Below are 13,451 nucleotides of genomic sequence, written 5' to 3' on the forward strand. Positions count from 1 at the left end.
CTTACTAGGAGAACCTTTCCTCTAGTCTCTTTGTAATTGAGGCTGGCCGGGTTATCTTGCAGAGACTTTGAACAGATGAAGGAACCAGCTTTTCTACCACAAGCTAGCTGCCTCATCTTTAACGATCTTGGATCTAGGGAAAAGTTCACAGGGTTGGGCCAGCTCCTTCAGTCCTATTAGTTATTCAGAAACTAGTTTCAGCAGCATAATATATCTGCAGGTTACACCTTCGCATCCAGTATATCCGTAGGCGTATAAGGGGTCACTGGTGCAGATACAAGTCCCAGGTAGGAGGCTCTTATGGCAGCACACAACTCTGACCAGAACTAACAGAAAAGACCATATAGATGTGAAATTTCTATAACTGGAGATGCACCCCATGTATAGACTACCAACACTAGAACCAAGAAATTAACCAGAAAGGGACAATTCAATATCACCAGAATATTAATAATAAAAATATATATATATATATATATATATATATATACACACACAATAATACGTAAAAAACCCTTTCTGGAACAAGTGGATGGCACACCATCCCGTGAGAATGCTACTGAAAACACTGGGTATGGCGGAAGGTAAAGTGGACAGGGTGAGGAATCAATAAAAACAATGGAAAATAAAATAAAAAATGTATATAAAAAGATTTTTTATATACTTACAAAATATCAACATCAAATGAGATGATAAGACAAATGTAATAATAGTAAATGATCTTTATTACAAAATAGCACAACAGTTAGTGCATATTTGATAAAACATAATAAAAAGGCACACTTAATATATACATGGTATCATATAATAAATAATGCACTATGTATTAAAGTCTTTCCGATGACCATGATGCCTTCACTCATTATTAAACAGGTAAATACATTGCCATAAAAAAAGTAAGAAAAAAATGAAAAAAGTGCAATGTGCAAAAATTGTATTAATGTATATATAGATATATTTAATCACTGTGAGCAAATGAACACTGAAATGCAACAATAGTTGAAAAATAACAGTGAATAACCATAAGTGATTCAGTGAAACACTGCCAAATATAGAAGGGCAATTTACCTGATGAGCCAGCTAATAGAGTGCCAAGAAAACGCGCCCGACGCGTTTCTGACGAAGGAGAGCAACTCCGAAACGCGCGTCGGGGTGCGTTTTCTTGGCACTCTTTATTAGCTGTCTCATCAGGTAAATTGCCCTTCTATTTTTGGCAGCGTTTCACTGAATCACTTATGGTTATTCACCGTTGTTTTTCAACTATTGTTGCATTTCAGTGTCCATTTGCTCACAGTGATTAAATATATCTATATATACATTAATACAATTTTTGCACATTGCACTTTTTTCATTTTTTTTTTTCTTACTTTTCTTTTTTTATGGCAATGTATTTACCTGTTTAATAATGAGTCAAGGCATCATGGTCATTGGAAAGACTTTAATACATAGTGCATTATTTATTATATGATACCATGTATATATTAAGTGTGCCTTTTTATTATGTTTTATCAAATTTGCACTAACTGTTGTGCTATTTTTTAATAAAGATCATTTATTATTATTACATTTGTCTTATCTCATTTGATGTTGATATTTTGTAAGTATATAACATCTTTTTATATATTTTTTTTTTTTTTATTTTATTTTCCATTGTTTTTATTGATTCCTCACCCTGTCCACTTTACCTTCCGCCATACCCAGTGTTTTCAGTAGCAACACTAGAACCAGGGGATGCATAGAAGTCTGATAAAATACTGTATTACTTTAATAAAAGTAATAAATACAAAATTAAAACAGGAATGAATAATAAAACAAGGAAAACACCACATGAATAAATACATATAGATTCATATATAGCTAAATAGTTAGTGTTACCAGGGCAAAGTACCAAGATGGCTTTGTGTTCTGCCAGAGCAAGACAAGGCTATCAAAAGTGCAGTATGTAGAGCACGCAGGTGAGAGTATATATATAAAACCTTCTTTAACGATGGCACGTGAGAACACCATTATAAGATTAGCCGTGTATAGCGCCCCTAGTGGGGGGGAGAAAGCTGTCTAGGAAATTTTGTTCACAAAGCATCAACAGAAAAGCAGCACTCACCCAATCCTTAGGCTAAAAGTCCTTTATTGCAATCATGTGAAAATAATCCTAGCGGCGTGCAGGTAAAAACAAGGGGATTGGGTATTTTGATCAGATCTATCACCAGAAAATGTGAAAAAGCTGGTGCCCCTTTGTTTCTTCTACGCTGTATAAGAAATTATGTTAGCAAAGTACTTCCATATTATGATATGGCAGATAATAGAAGCATGTAGTCCTGTACCAACGTGCATTTCACCCTAGTCCGGAGCGCTGCGCTGTGTGGCTGAAGTTCAAGGAAGGAGATGGCACAACAAGCTGCAGGAGGATTGTACGCCCAATCCTTCCAGCCTCCATCGAACGCCCAGTGTGGAGTGGGATCCTCGGGTACAGGCTGGACATTGTCACCTTCCCCAAGGCTGGATGAGCTGTTTGTGTGGGGTGAGGAGGACACCTACCACCCAGCACTGCGCTGTGCACTATGGTGTTCCTGAAATTGCAGTAGCAGCCTCCCCTTGTTGAAGCAATTTGACAAAGCAAGGGTGAAACTCACGTTGGGGAAGGACCACATGCTCCTATTATCTGCCATATATGTACCGTAAGTACATTACTAATTTCTTACACAGCTCTACCCCCCCCTAGTAGGGGCGATTCACTCGCTATCCTTAAAGAGGGTTTTTAAACATATATATTGTTACACCACTGCCTGAGGCACTTGGTATTAAAGGCATTTAACATCAACATTCTCTTTCGATGTGTTTGTGTGACTGCTGAGTTGCCAGGTCCTTTCTTGTCCCTGTCACCATGGGGTCTGAATACCCAGTCCTGAACCCTGAATCTGTATCTGGTCGTTCTTGTTTCTGCCATCCTCGGGGCAGAATACTCAGGTCTGAATCCTGAACCAGAACTTATCTCTCAAATCTGCAGTGTGTGAATCTGCATCTGCTGTTCCCTCCCTGTCTGCATCTGCAGTCAAGTACTCCTTTGCTAGAGACACAGTTCTTCCTAAAGCCGTTCCTATCCGTCCTATCTGAGCTGGGTCCCACCGATTCCCGTATTCCAGTGGTTTCTGCCAGTGACCCAGTTCTTCCTGAATCTGTTTCTACCCATGCAGTCTGAACTGGGTCCTACACCTGCTTGCCTGTATAGCAGGTGTCTGCCAGCAGCATCATATCTTGTTGTGGATCATCTGCTGTGTGACCAAGGTCAATCCTGGTGTAGCACCTGTTAGGTGTCGGGTTCCTGCCACTGCACAGCAGGAATCCAGAGCCTTGCACCCAGCGGTCTCCCATTCTTCAGCCGCAGTGCAGCCTGCTCAGCAGATTCGTCGGTCCCGGTGCTGTGCCCAGGCCAACTCCGTTGGTTTGCTTGCTGCTGCCACCTCTGGCACAGCTATGACAATGCATCCTGCTCAGCAGCGAGATTCTCCAGGGACTAAGTCCTCATGTCGGGCCACTGAGCATGCCCGTGGAGTGATCTCCCATTGGAGATCGAAGGTCACGTGCTCAGGTCCTGCTCGTGTTCGGATTGGCCCATCCGAGAAGCCAGGAAGGTCCCGGACGCCCGTGGCTATAAAAGGTTTGCATGGCTGCTCGCCCATGCTCTAGGATAGTCTGTAAATACAGTCTATGTGGAGTCAGTAATGTATGCACGTATGAATGACTCATTAAGAAACCCCTACCCTTGGTACGCATGTGTTGTGCAGCCTAGCCTGCTAGCGCCTAGGCTTAGGTGTAGGTAGGTCTGAGGTTGAGTCAGGCATCAGGCCTCCCCAGGGACTCGGCACGTGCTCCATAGCCAGAGTCTATAGCGGCGCTCGCGGCAGCGATGCCGCGTGTTCAGTGGTCCTAGAAGGACTCTAACCCCGTGTCCTTGGGGTAGAGTTCTGTGGCCGTACTCTGTGCGCTCTTTTGGCCGGGCTCTGTGAGCTAAACAGGCTCCGGCATCTACTTTCAGCGGTGGTGCAGCTCTGTGCAGTAACAGAGTTCGCCCTGTTCACATTGGGTGACGTAACCCACGTGTGACTGGTTTCACACCGCTTAATTCTTCCGCCATTACTTAGCAGCAGTGTACCACCTCTGCACGGTGGACCCCGGGCTGCGAACGCACGTTGCGCACCTACTATTATTTTATAATTTGGTGCGTTCAGCCAGCCCTAACATTATCCTAGCACCAGGGTCTGGCTAGTAATGGCGGATGAACAGCGACTGCTGCAGTACATCCAGCGACTGCTGCAGTACATCCAGCAGCTGCAGGGCAGGTTGGCGGCTCTCGGGCGTTCAGCCTCAGCTGCGGATGTTACTGCGATCGCTGTTCAGGCAGCCACAGAGGCTGTCTCCCGTGTGACCACAGCCATCCCTGCCCGACTTTGTCCCGCCTCCCGCTGTCCGAGAAGTTCTCGGGTGATAGTGCTTCTTGTAGGGGTTTCGTAAGCCAGTGCTCTATACAGCTGGAGCTGCTGGCCGCACGATTCCCCTCTGAGCTCACTAAAGTGGGATTTATTATTTCCCTCTTGTCGGGCAGGGCTTTGGAGTGGTCCACAACACTGTGGGAGTGTGGTGATCATGTGGTGCAGAGTGTCTTGCGGTTCTTGGACACTCTGAAGCAGGTCTTCCTGGGACTACGAGTCACCCATGACACCGCGCTCCGGCTGCTGGCATTGTCACAGGGCTCGTCCATGGTCAGCCACTTTGCCATCCAGTTCCGGACGCTGGCCTCAGAGTTAGTGGCCAGATAAGGTCCTCATTCCGGCATTCTGGAGAGGTTTGGCTGGCCATGTGAAGGACGCTCTGGCCACCAGGGAGATTCCCGCTACACTGGAGGAGCTCATCACTGTCTCCACCCTTATAGATCTTCGCTTCGCTGAGCGAAGGTTTGTGCGGGACCAGTGTAGGCAGAGGTTTAGGTTAGCACCTAGTTTTACTAAACCTCTGGAATCTTCCGGTCGGGCGTCCGAGCGTCAGGGGGCTTCCCGTGCGGATCCAGGCCCCGGTCCGCTCAAGCTCCTGTGAGCTGTCATGTTTGCCGGCAGTCCGCTCACCTTGCCAACCGGTGCCCACAGCAGCTGGGAGAGCGCTCGCGCCTAGTGGCCGTAGGAGGCGGCGCACTAGAATCAGCGACGTTTTCCTCCAAGCTGTCCTTTAAGAGGACACTTGAGTTTGATTCTTCCACTCTGGCGGTGGAGGTTTGCGTGGATTCCGGGGCAGAGGGCAATTTTTATGTCATCAGCCTTCGCTCAATGGCACGCTATACCCCTGGTTATGATGTCTACACCAGTCACCGTCAGAGTGGTGAACGGCGCCACTCTACCCTCACAGATAACACACCAGACCGTCCCCTTGTTACACTCAGGGGCTCCATCTCATCAGGAGACGATATCCCTCCTCGTCATGCCCGAGGGTATTGACCAGGTACTTCTAGGGGTCCCCTGGCTGCGGTACCACTCCCCATATAGAGTGGTCCTCAGGGAGGATTATTGGGTGGAGTAAATCATGTGAGGGTAGATGTCTGAGGGAGTGCGTTCAGGTTGCCTCCACCGAGGTTCCCGCTGATCTCTCCTCGCTCCCCAAACACTATCGACAGTATGCGGACGTGTTTTCCAAAAAAGGCGGCGGAGACCCTTCCACCGCATCGCCCCTATGACTGTCCAATTGACCTCTTGCCTGGTTCTGAGCCTCCCCGGGGTCGAGTCTATCCCCTATCTCTCCCGGAGACAGAGGCCATGTCTCAATACATCAGGGAGAATCTGGCAAGAGGATTCATTAGGAAGTTAGCGAAACCAGCGTGGGCGGGATTCTTCTTCGTCCAGAAGAAGAGTGGGGAACTACGTCCTTGCATTGATTACAGGGGTCTTAACGCCATCACCGTTAAGAATAAGTATCCTCTGCCCCTGATATCAGAGCTGTTTGATAGGCTACGGGGAGCGAGGGTGTTTTCCAAACTTGATCTGTGGGGGGACTTACATCCTGATTCGCATCTGTGATGGGGACAAATGGAAGACGGCATTTAACACCAGGGATGGGCACTATGAATACCTGGTGATGCCCTTCGGCCTCTGTAATGCCCCGGCCATCTTCCAAGACTTTGTGAACGATATCTTCCAGGATATGCTTACCACGTCGGTTGTAGTCTATCTGGATGATATTCTCATCTACTCTCCAGATATTGACTCCCACCGGAGATATATTTGCAAAGTTTTCGATCGCCTGCGGGCAAACTCCCTCTATGTGAAGTTGGAGAAGTGTGTGTTTGAGCAGGAGTCCTTGCCTTTCCTGGGCTATATCATCTCCGCCCGGGGGTTGGCCATGGATCCTGCCAAGCAACAGGCGGTGATGGATTGGCAGGAACCTCATTCTCTCAAAGCGTTGCAGCGCTTTATGGGGTTCATAAACTATAATCGCCAATTCATCCCCCACTTCTCGACTTTGGTAGCACCCTTGGTAGCCCTCACCAAGAAGGGTGCAAATCCCAAGTTGTGGTCGGAACCGGTCTCCAAGGCCTTCTCCTCCATTAAGTCCCATTTCGCTAGCGCTCCCATTCTACATCGCCCCGATGTAGATAAGCCCTTCATTCTGGAAGTGGATGCCTCTTCCGTTGGTGCTGGAGCGGTCCTGTTTCAGAAGGACTCGCAAGGTCGGAAGCACCCATGCTTCTTTTTCTCCAAGACCTTCACACCGGCGGAGAGGAATTATGCCATCGGGGACAGGGAGTTTCTAGTGATGAAGTTGGCCTTCTCGGAGTGGAGACACCTCCTGGAGGGGGCTCACCACCCTTTCCAGGTGTTCACAAAAACTTGGTATATTTGCAAACAGCCCAGTGGCTAAACTGTCGCCAGGCCAGATGGTCTTTGTTCTTTTCCCGGTTCCACTTCACCCTCCATTTTCTCTCCGGGGAGAAGAACGTCCGGGCCGATGCTTTCTCCCGCTCCGTGGTGTCATCGGAGGAAGAGGAGAAGCGGCCTTGGCTGATCGTCCCATCCGAGAGCCTGAGGACTGTGGCTCCGGTTGCCCTTGAGTCAGTACCTCCGGGCAAGACATTTGTCCCTGCCCGTCTGCGACCGGAGATCCTCTCTTGTGCTCATTCGTCCAGGGTGGGTGGACATCTCGGGACAAAACAGAGCTCTGAGCTTTTGGCGAGGACGTACTGATGGCCGCATATGACCCGTGACGTCGGACTATATTCAGGCGTGCGTCTCTTGCCCCCAGAATAGGTCCTCTCGGCAGCGGCCCGCTGGGCTTCTTTTTCCTCTGCCGGTAGCGGACAGGCTCTGGGCGATGGCCGGTATGGACTTTGTGGTGGGGCTTCCCAAGTCCAGTGGCAGCACGGTCATTTGGGCTGTCACCGACCATTTCTCTAAGATGTTGCACTTGGTACCTCTCTCCCGGTTACCTTCTGCGCGTGGCCTGGCAGCGTTGTTCATTAAGCACGTTTTCCGCCTGCATGGCATGCCGGACAAGATTGTCAGTGACCGGGGTCCTCAGTTTGCATCCCGGTTTTGGAAAGAGCTTTGTTCCCTGATCAGCATTGAGCTGAATCTCTCCTCGGCCTATCATCCCGAGACGAACGGGTTGATAGAGAGAGCCAACCAGACCCTAATTACATATCTTCGACATTGTCTCGGCCAGGCAGGACGACTGGGCATCCTTGCTGCCGTGGGCAGAGTTCGCTTTGAACAATGCTGTGGCTGATTCCACCGGTCAGACCCCATTCCTCCTAAATTACGGTCAGCATCCGCGCGTCCCTGTGCCCATGCCAGTGTCATCCACCGACTCCAGGGTGGCAGACTGGGCGGTGGAGACACGCGACATTTGGGATCGCACCCAGGATGCTATCCGGGCTTCAAAGGAGAGAAAGAGGATCTCCGCTGATGTACACCGGCGCCCTGCTCCGACTTTTGCCCCTGGAGACTTGGTGTGGCTCTCCGCCCGAAACATCAGGCTGCGGGTAGAGTCCGCTAAGTTCACACCGTGCTACATTGGCCCGGTCAAGGTCCTCGAGCAGATCAGTTCTCTGGTCTACCAACTGGCCCTTCCACCACACTTGGCTATCTCTGATGCATTCCACGTGTCCCTCCTTAAGCCTGTTCACTTGTCCCGGTTCTCCGAGTCATCTGCCGGGACATCAGACTTGTCTTCGGATGAGTTTGAGGTCAATGCCATCGTGGGATGCAAAGTGATGCGGGGCAAAAAGTTTTATTTGGTGGATTGGAAGGGTCATGGTCCAGAGGCTCGGACCTGGGAGCCAGTGGAGAACATCCATGCTCCGCTCCTCATTGCGGTGTTTGAGCGTAGCGAGGCTCAGAGGGGAGGGGGCCCTAGGAGGGGGGGTAATGTTAGGCGTCGGTTTCCTGCCACTGCACAGCAGGAATCCAGAGCCTTGCACCCAGCGGTCTCCCATTCTTCTTCAGCCGCAGTGGAGCCTGCTCAGCAGATTCGTCGGTCCCGGCGCTGTGTCCAGGCCAACTCAGTGGGTTTGCTTGCTGCTGCCACCTCTGGCACAGCTATGACAATGCATGCTGCTCAGCAGCGAGATTCTCCAGGGACTAAGTCCTCATGTTGGGCCACTGAGCATGCCCGTGGAGTGAACTCCCATTGGAGATCGAGGGTCACGTGCTCAGGTCCTGCTCGTGTTCGGATTGACCCATCCGAGAAGCCAGGAAGGTCCCGGACGCCCGTGGCTATAAAAGGTTTGCATGGCTGCTCGCCCATGCGCTAGGATAGACTGTAAATACAGTCTATGTGGAGTGAGTGATGTATGCACGTATGAATGTCTCTGGTGAATGACTCATTAAGAAACCCCTACCCTTGGTACGCATGTGTTGTGCAGCCTAGCCTGCTAGCGCCCAGGCTTAGGCGTAGGTAGGTCTGAGGTTGAGTCAGGCCTCACCAGGGACTCGGCACGCCTCAGTGCACATGCTCCATAGCCAGCGTCTATAGCAGCACTCGCGGCAGCGACGCCGCGCATTCTGTGGGCCTAGAAGGACTCTAACCCCGTGTCCTTGGGGTAGAGTTCTGTGGCCGTACACTGTGCGCTCTTTTGGCAGGGCTCTGTGAGCTAAACAGGCTCCGGCATCTACTTTCAGCGGTGGTGCGGCTCTGTGCAGTAACAGAGTTCGCCCTGTTCACATTGGGTGACGTAACCCACGTGTGACTGGTTTCACACCGCTTAATTCTTCCGCCATTACTTAGCAGCAGTGTACCACCTCTGCACGGTGGACCCCGGGCTGCGAAAGCACCTACTATTATTTTATAATTTGGTGCGTTCCGCCAGCCCTAACAGCACCTGGTCACACATTCCTGGTCCCTCCTCAGATCGCGGCACTGTCAGTTGCGTGCATTCAGGGTCAGTGTTGGGGAGGCACTTAGTCACACCACTCCAAGCTCTCCTCGGTCCACAGCACAGTGAGACCATGATCCCACTCGCGCTAAACAGTCAGAGGGTGATTTTACTGTAACCTGCATGCACTACATACTGCACTTTGGATAGTCTTGTCTTGCTCTGGCATTATACATAGTCTTGTCATTAGCACACTGCTCTGGGAAGGTTAACGATTTAGCTATATATCATTCTATAGCAGAGCTAGCTACATCTTAATGTGAAGTGTGATACTGGTGCTATTCCCAGTGCAGCTATGATATCACCGAGACGTTGCGAGTGGTTTTCTCCCCTTTAAGCGAACCTGTCATCATGTTTGGCCGATATGATTTACAGCCACTGCCTTTCAGGGCTTATACACAGCATTCAATAATGCTGTAGATAAGCCACCGATCCGACCTGCAAGAGAAGAAAAATAAGTTTTATTATACTCACCCGGGGGCGGTCCAGTCTGATGGGTGTCACAGGTCTTTGTCTGGTGCCTCCCATCTTCTTGCGGCACCACCCTCCTGCTGTCTTCTTGGCTCCCCGACATCGCGCTCCTGCGCAGGCATACTTATATGACCTGTTGAGGGCAGAGCAAAGTAGTGCAGGCGCTGGGCCTCTCTGACCTTTCCTGGCACCTGCGCACTGCAGTACTTTGCTCTGCCCTCAACAGGGCAGATAAGTATGCCTGCAAAGGAACGCGATGCTGGAGAGCCATGAAGCAAGCAGGAGGGCGGCATCGCAAGAAGATGGGAGGCACCAGACCAAGACCTGCGACACCCATCGGATCGGGCCTCCCCGCAGTTGAGCATAATAAAACTTATTTTTCTTCTCTTGCAGGTTGGACCGGGGGCTTATCAACAGCATTAATGTGAAATTCTCAATAAGTTTGTGTCAAGTGACACCATTGAAAAAAATAAAGTTGGATCCAAAATGGCCGCCATGGTCACCACCCTTCTTGAAAAGTTTCCCCCTTCACATATACTAATGTGCCACAAACAGGAAGTTGATATCACATGTTAGGACAGGATATGGGTTGAATGGACTTAGTCTCCCTTCAACCTTCATAACTATGTTACTAACCATTCCCATTTTATTTAGGTGTAGCCATATAAATGGCTCACCCTGTATACTGCGTACTCACACGCATACACAATAAATATATATATATATATATTATGTGTCATCTTCAACTTTTGGCCTTTTAGAGATCATTTCAGCTTGCTTAACTGTTCACAATAGCAATGATTTTGACCAGGGGTGCTCAAACTTTTACATGCCACTGTATGCCCAGTTACAAAGGACAAGATGAGGCACATTATAGGTCCGTTTATACAGCACAGTAAATGTGAACGAGCATTAATAGAAACAGTCATTTCATGATGTGTCTACAGAGGCTTGCTATCAAAATGATCTTTTGATTTGTGCAAAAGGCTATTGTTCTCGACAGCACATCATACTGTACAAGAGGTTTCGTGCTGCTGAGAGAAATGGCAGCCTGTGTGCACTATTATGGGTTGTTCATTGGCCTGCGTACCTATCTTTAACATTTGGTATGCAGGCCGTGCGGATATATGCGGATGCGTCCACATGCGTCGTTTTGACTATGCGGCGAACCGTGTCGAACGCAACGTGTTGCAATTTGTTTTGTTCGCCGCATCGTCAAAACGATGCATGCAGATACATCTGCATACATCCGCACGGCCTACGTACCTAATGATAAAGATAGGTACGCAGGCGGAGCTGACCGGAGGAGTTGCGGCAGTGGGCGGAGCTTCACGGAGGAAGTACGCAGCCCTCCGCAGCTCTGAGGAACGCTAATGTGAGCCTATTGGCTATGAAATGACTGCCAACACAGTCAGCAGTGGTTACATACTACTCATTGTGCAGTGTAAAAGCACTTTCAGATTTGAAGGTGTGTAGTGGTTTCCGATAAGACGCTTGGATTTTTCTGTTGCAGCGTTGAGCAATCATTATATTAGATCCATTAATCGACAACTTCTGCCTTTATAGCTATGATCTTGGGATGGAGAATCGTGATTTAACTGATGATAAGGTCACAACCGAAGCTGCTGTAGCAATCAAAAAATACAATGTTGGAATCAAATGTGCCACTATTACACCCGATGAGAAGAGGGTTGAAGAATTTAAGTTGAAGCAAATGTGGAAGTCTCCAAATGGAACCATCCGAAATATTTTAGGAGGAACTGTATTCCGAGAGGCCATTATCTGCAAGAACATCCCTAGGCTTGTGTCTGGATGGGTTAAACCTATCATTATTGGGCGTCATGCTTATGGAGATCAGGTACAGCTGCTTGTTTGATATGTTGTCTATTACACGTGTAATAATAATCTTTATTTTCTATAGCGCTAACATATTCCGCAGCGCTTTACAGTTTGCACGCATTATCATCGCTGTCCCCGATGGGGCTCACAATCTAAATTCTCTATCAGTAAGTCTTTGGAGTGTGGGAGGAAACCAGAGTACCTGGGGGAAACCCACCAAACACGGGGAGAACATACAAACTCCTTGCAGTTTTCCATTAGGTTTACTACATTACGTGATTAAACACTGACAAGCTTAATCCTTCTAAGCTCTGTGTAGAAACAGGTAAATTTTCCCTGTATACCTCACAATTCACTGCAAAAGTCAATGAAAGGGGGAAGAGTGGAACAGCTGGGTCAGGATTTGAGTGGAATAGGAGACTTCCTGTTTGTACATAGACCAGAGAAAAGCGAACAATTAGCTGGATAGAAAGGCAAAATGAGCAATTGTAAGTACATGATATGAAGACTGAAATATATTAAGAAGATAACAACTTTGTTGGGTGCACTTCTTTAATATATGCCATACCACATGTGATAGCATGGGACCTAGGGAATGGAATACCTGGCCAGAAGGCAAATGTAAGAGCCAATCTGTGTCCCGTGGTGGCAGAACAGGGAGTACTGAGGAGAAGTGAGTATGTTTGGAAACAATATTGGAGATAAAACTTTGTACCACTCATTTGTATCCTATTTGCCTGGGATTATAAACCCCTCTTTGTCCAGCAGAAAGTACAATATTCAATAGTTCACCAGGGGCGTCAAGCCTCCAAAAGCTGTGAGTGACAGATCTCACTCCATGAGCTAGCCAGCTCAGAGCAGGACAAACTCTTGCTTGCAATATAGAATCATGCTGAATTTGCCAAAGAACATTCTAAAAACATAATTCCATAAAGAGTTATGGAGATATTATGCATCTTAGCAGTACATTTTTCAAAATCGAACCCCTTCCAGGATCTCGATCAGTTCTAACACCCTAGGTAGAGGAGATATGTAGGATGTAGAAATCAGATAGCAAAGATGTGTTTAGTCTTAACACGTAACAGGGACATGGCTGGATCCGATGGCGCCAAAATCCCTTCCTAGGTCCGTTCATTAAAGAGTTATGACTCCTCTTTAGGTTTTGGAGTTTTTAGCTGCTAGAGGCAAAGGGATGGGATTTGGGTTTAGCCCAGAGGGCAGGAGGGGAGTGACCCAAAGGGGATAAAGGCTAGTGTAGGTCCATGTGGTCTCTTGCTTTGTTATGCATGCCGGGGGGTCATGTCAAGTAACATGTTGTGAAGAACCTAGGAGCCAGCTGGCGACCCATGCCCCTGCAACCCAGCGCCCACGTGGTCAAACATTAAATTGGTAATTGACATGATTCATCTGCTTATATCTTTGTCCAGCCACATTTGTATTTGCATATTTGACCATTGTATATGTGCAACCATCATGTAAATAGTGTATTGTGTAGTGTGGCCTTAAGATGACTGAATATATAATTTAACCTTGGGTTGCTCTTTTATCTCAATCCACGTATCCACATGTCTGTTTCTCATTTTAACATTCCATGCTACTGGGGCTGGTTTCTGGCCTGATATAATCCAGTTAACAGACCGGGCTTATATCTAACGAGGAACTGGTGACAGTTCTAAAGGGCTGTGAAAGAGGCCTGTCAGGGTTGTGAGCGAGTGTGGTGCCACGTCAG

At 48.2% G+C, this 13,451-nt stretch overlaps 1 protein-coding gene across 3 annotated transcripts in view; it reads left to right on the forward strand.

The window, feature by feature from the left end:
- The window catches only part of IDH1 (isocitrate dehydrogenase (NADP(+)) 1), a 48,413-nt gene that overhangs the window by 14,092 nt on the left and 20,870 nt on the right, over positions 1–13,451 (forward strand). For all 3 annotated transcript variants that reach the window (XM_073558220.1, XM_073558219.1, XM_073558221.1), the window contains exon 3: positions 11,450–11,741. In XM_073558220.1, the coding sequence (XP_073414321.1) occupies positions 11,450–11,741 (292 nt within the window). The remainder of the gene's footprint in view (positions 1–11,449; positions 11,742–13,451) is intronic.

Source organism: Dendrobates tinctorius, unplaced genomic scaffold (genome assembly GCF_039654945.1).
Source record: "Dendrobates tinctorius isolate UK_male_01 unplaced genomic scaffold, ASM3965494v1 ptg000254l, whole genome shotgun sequence".
Lineage (NCBI taxonomy): Eukaryota > Metazoa > Chordata > Amphibia > Anura > Dendrobatidae > Dendrobates > Dendrobates tinctorius.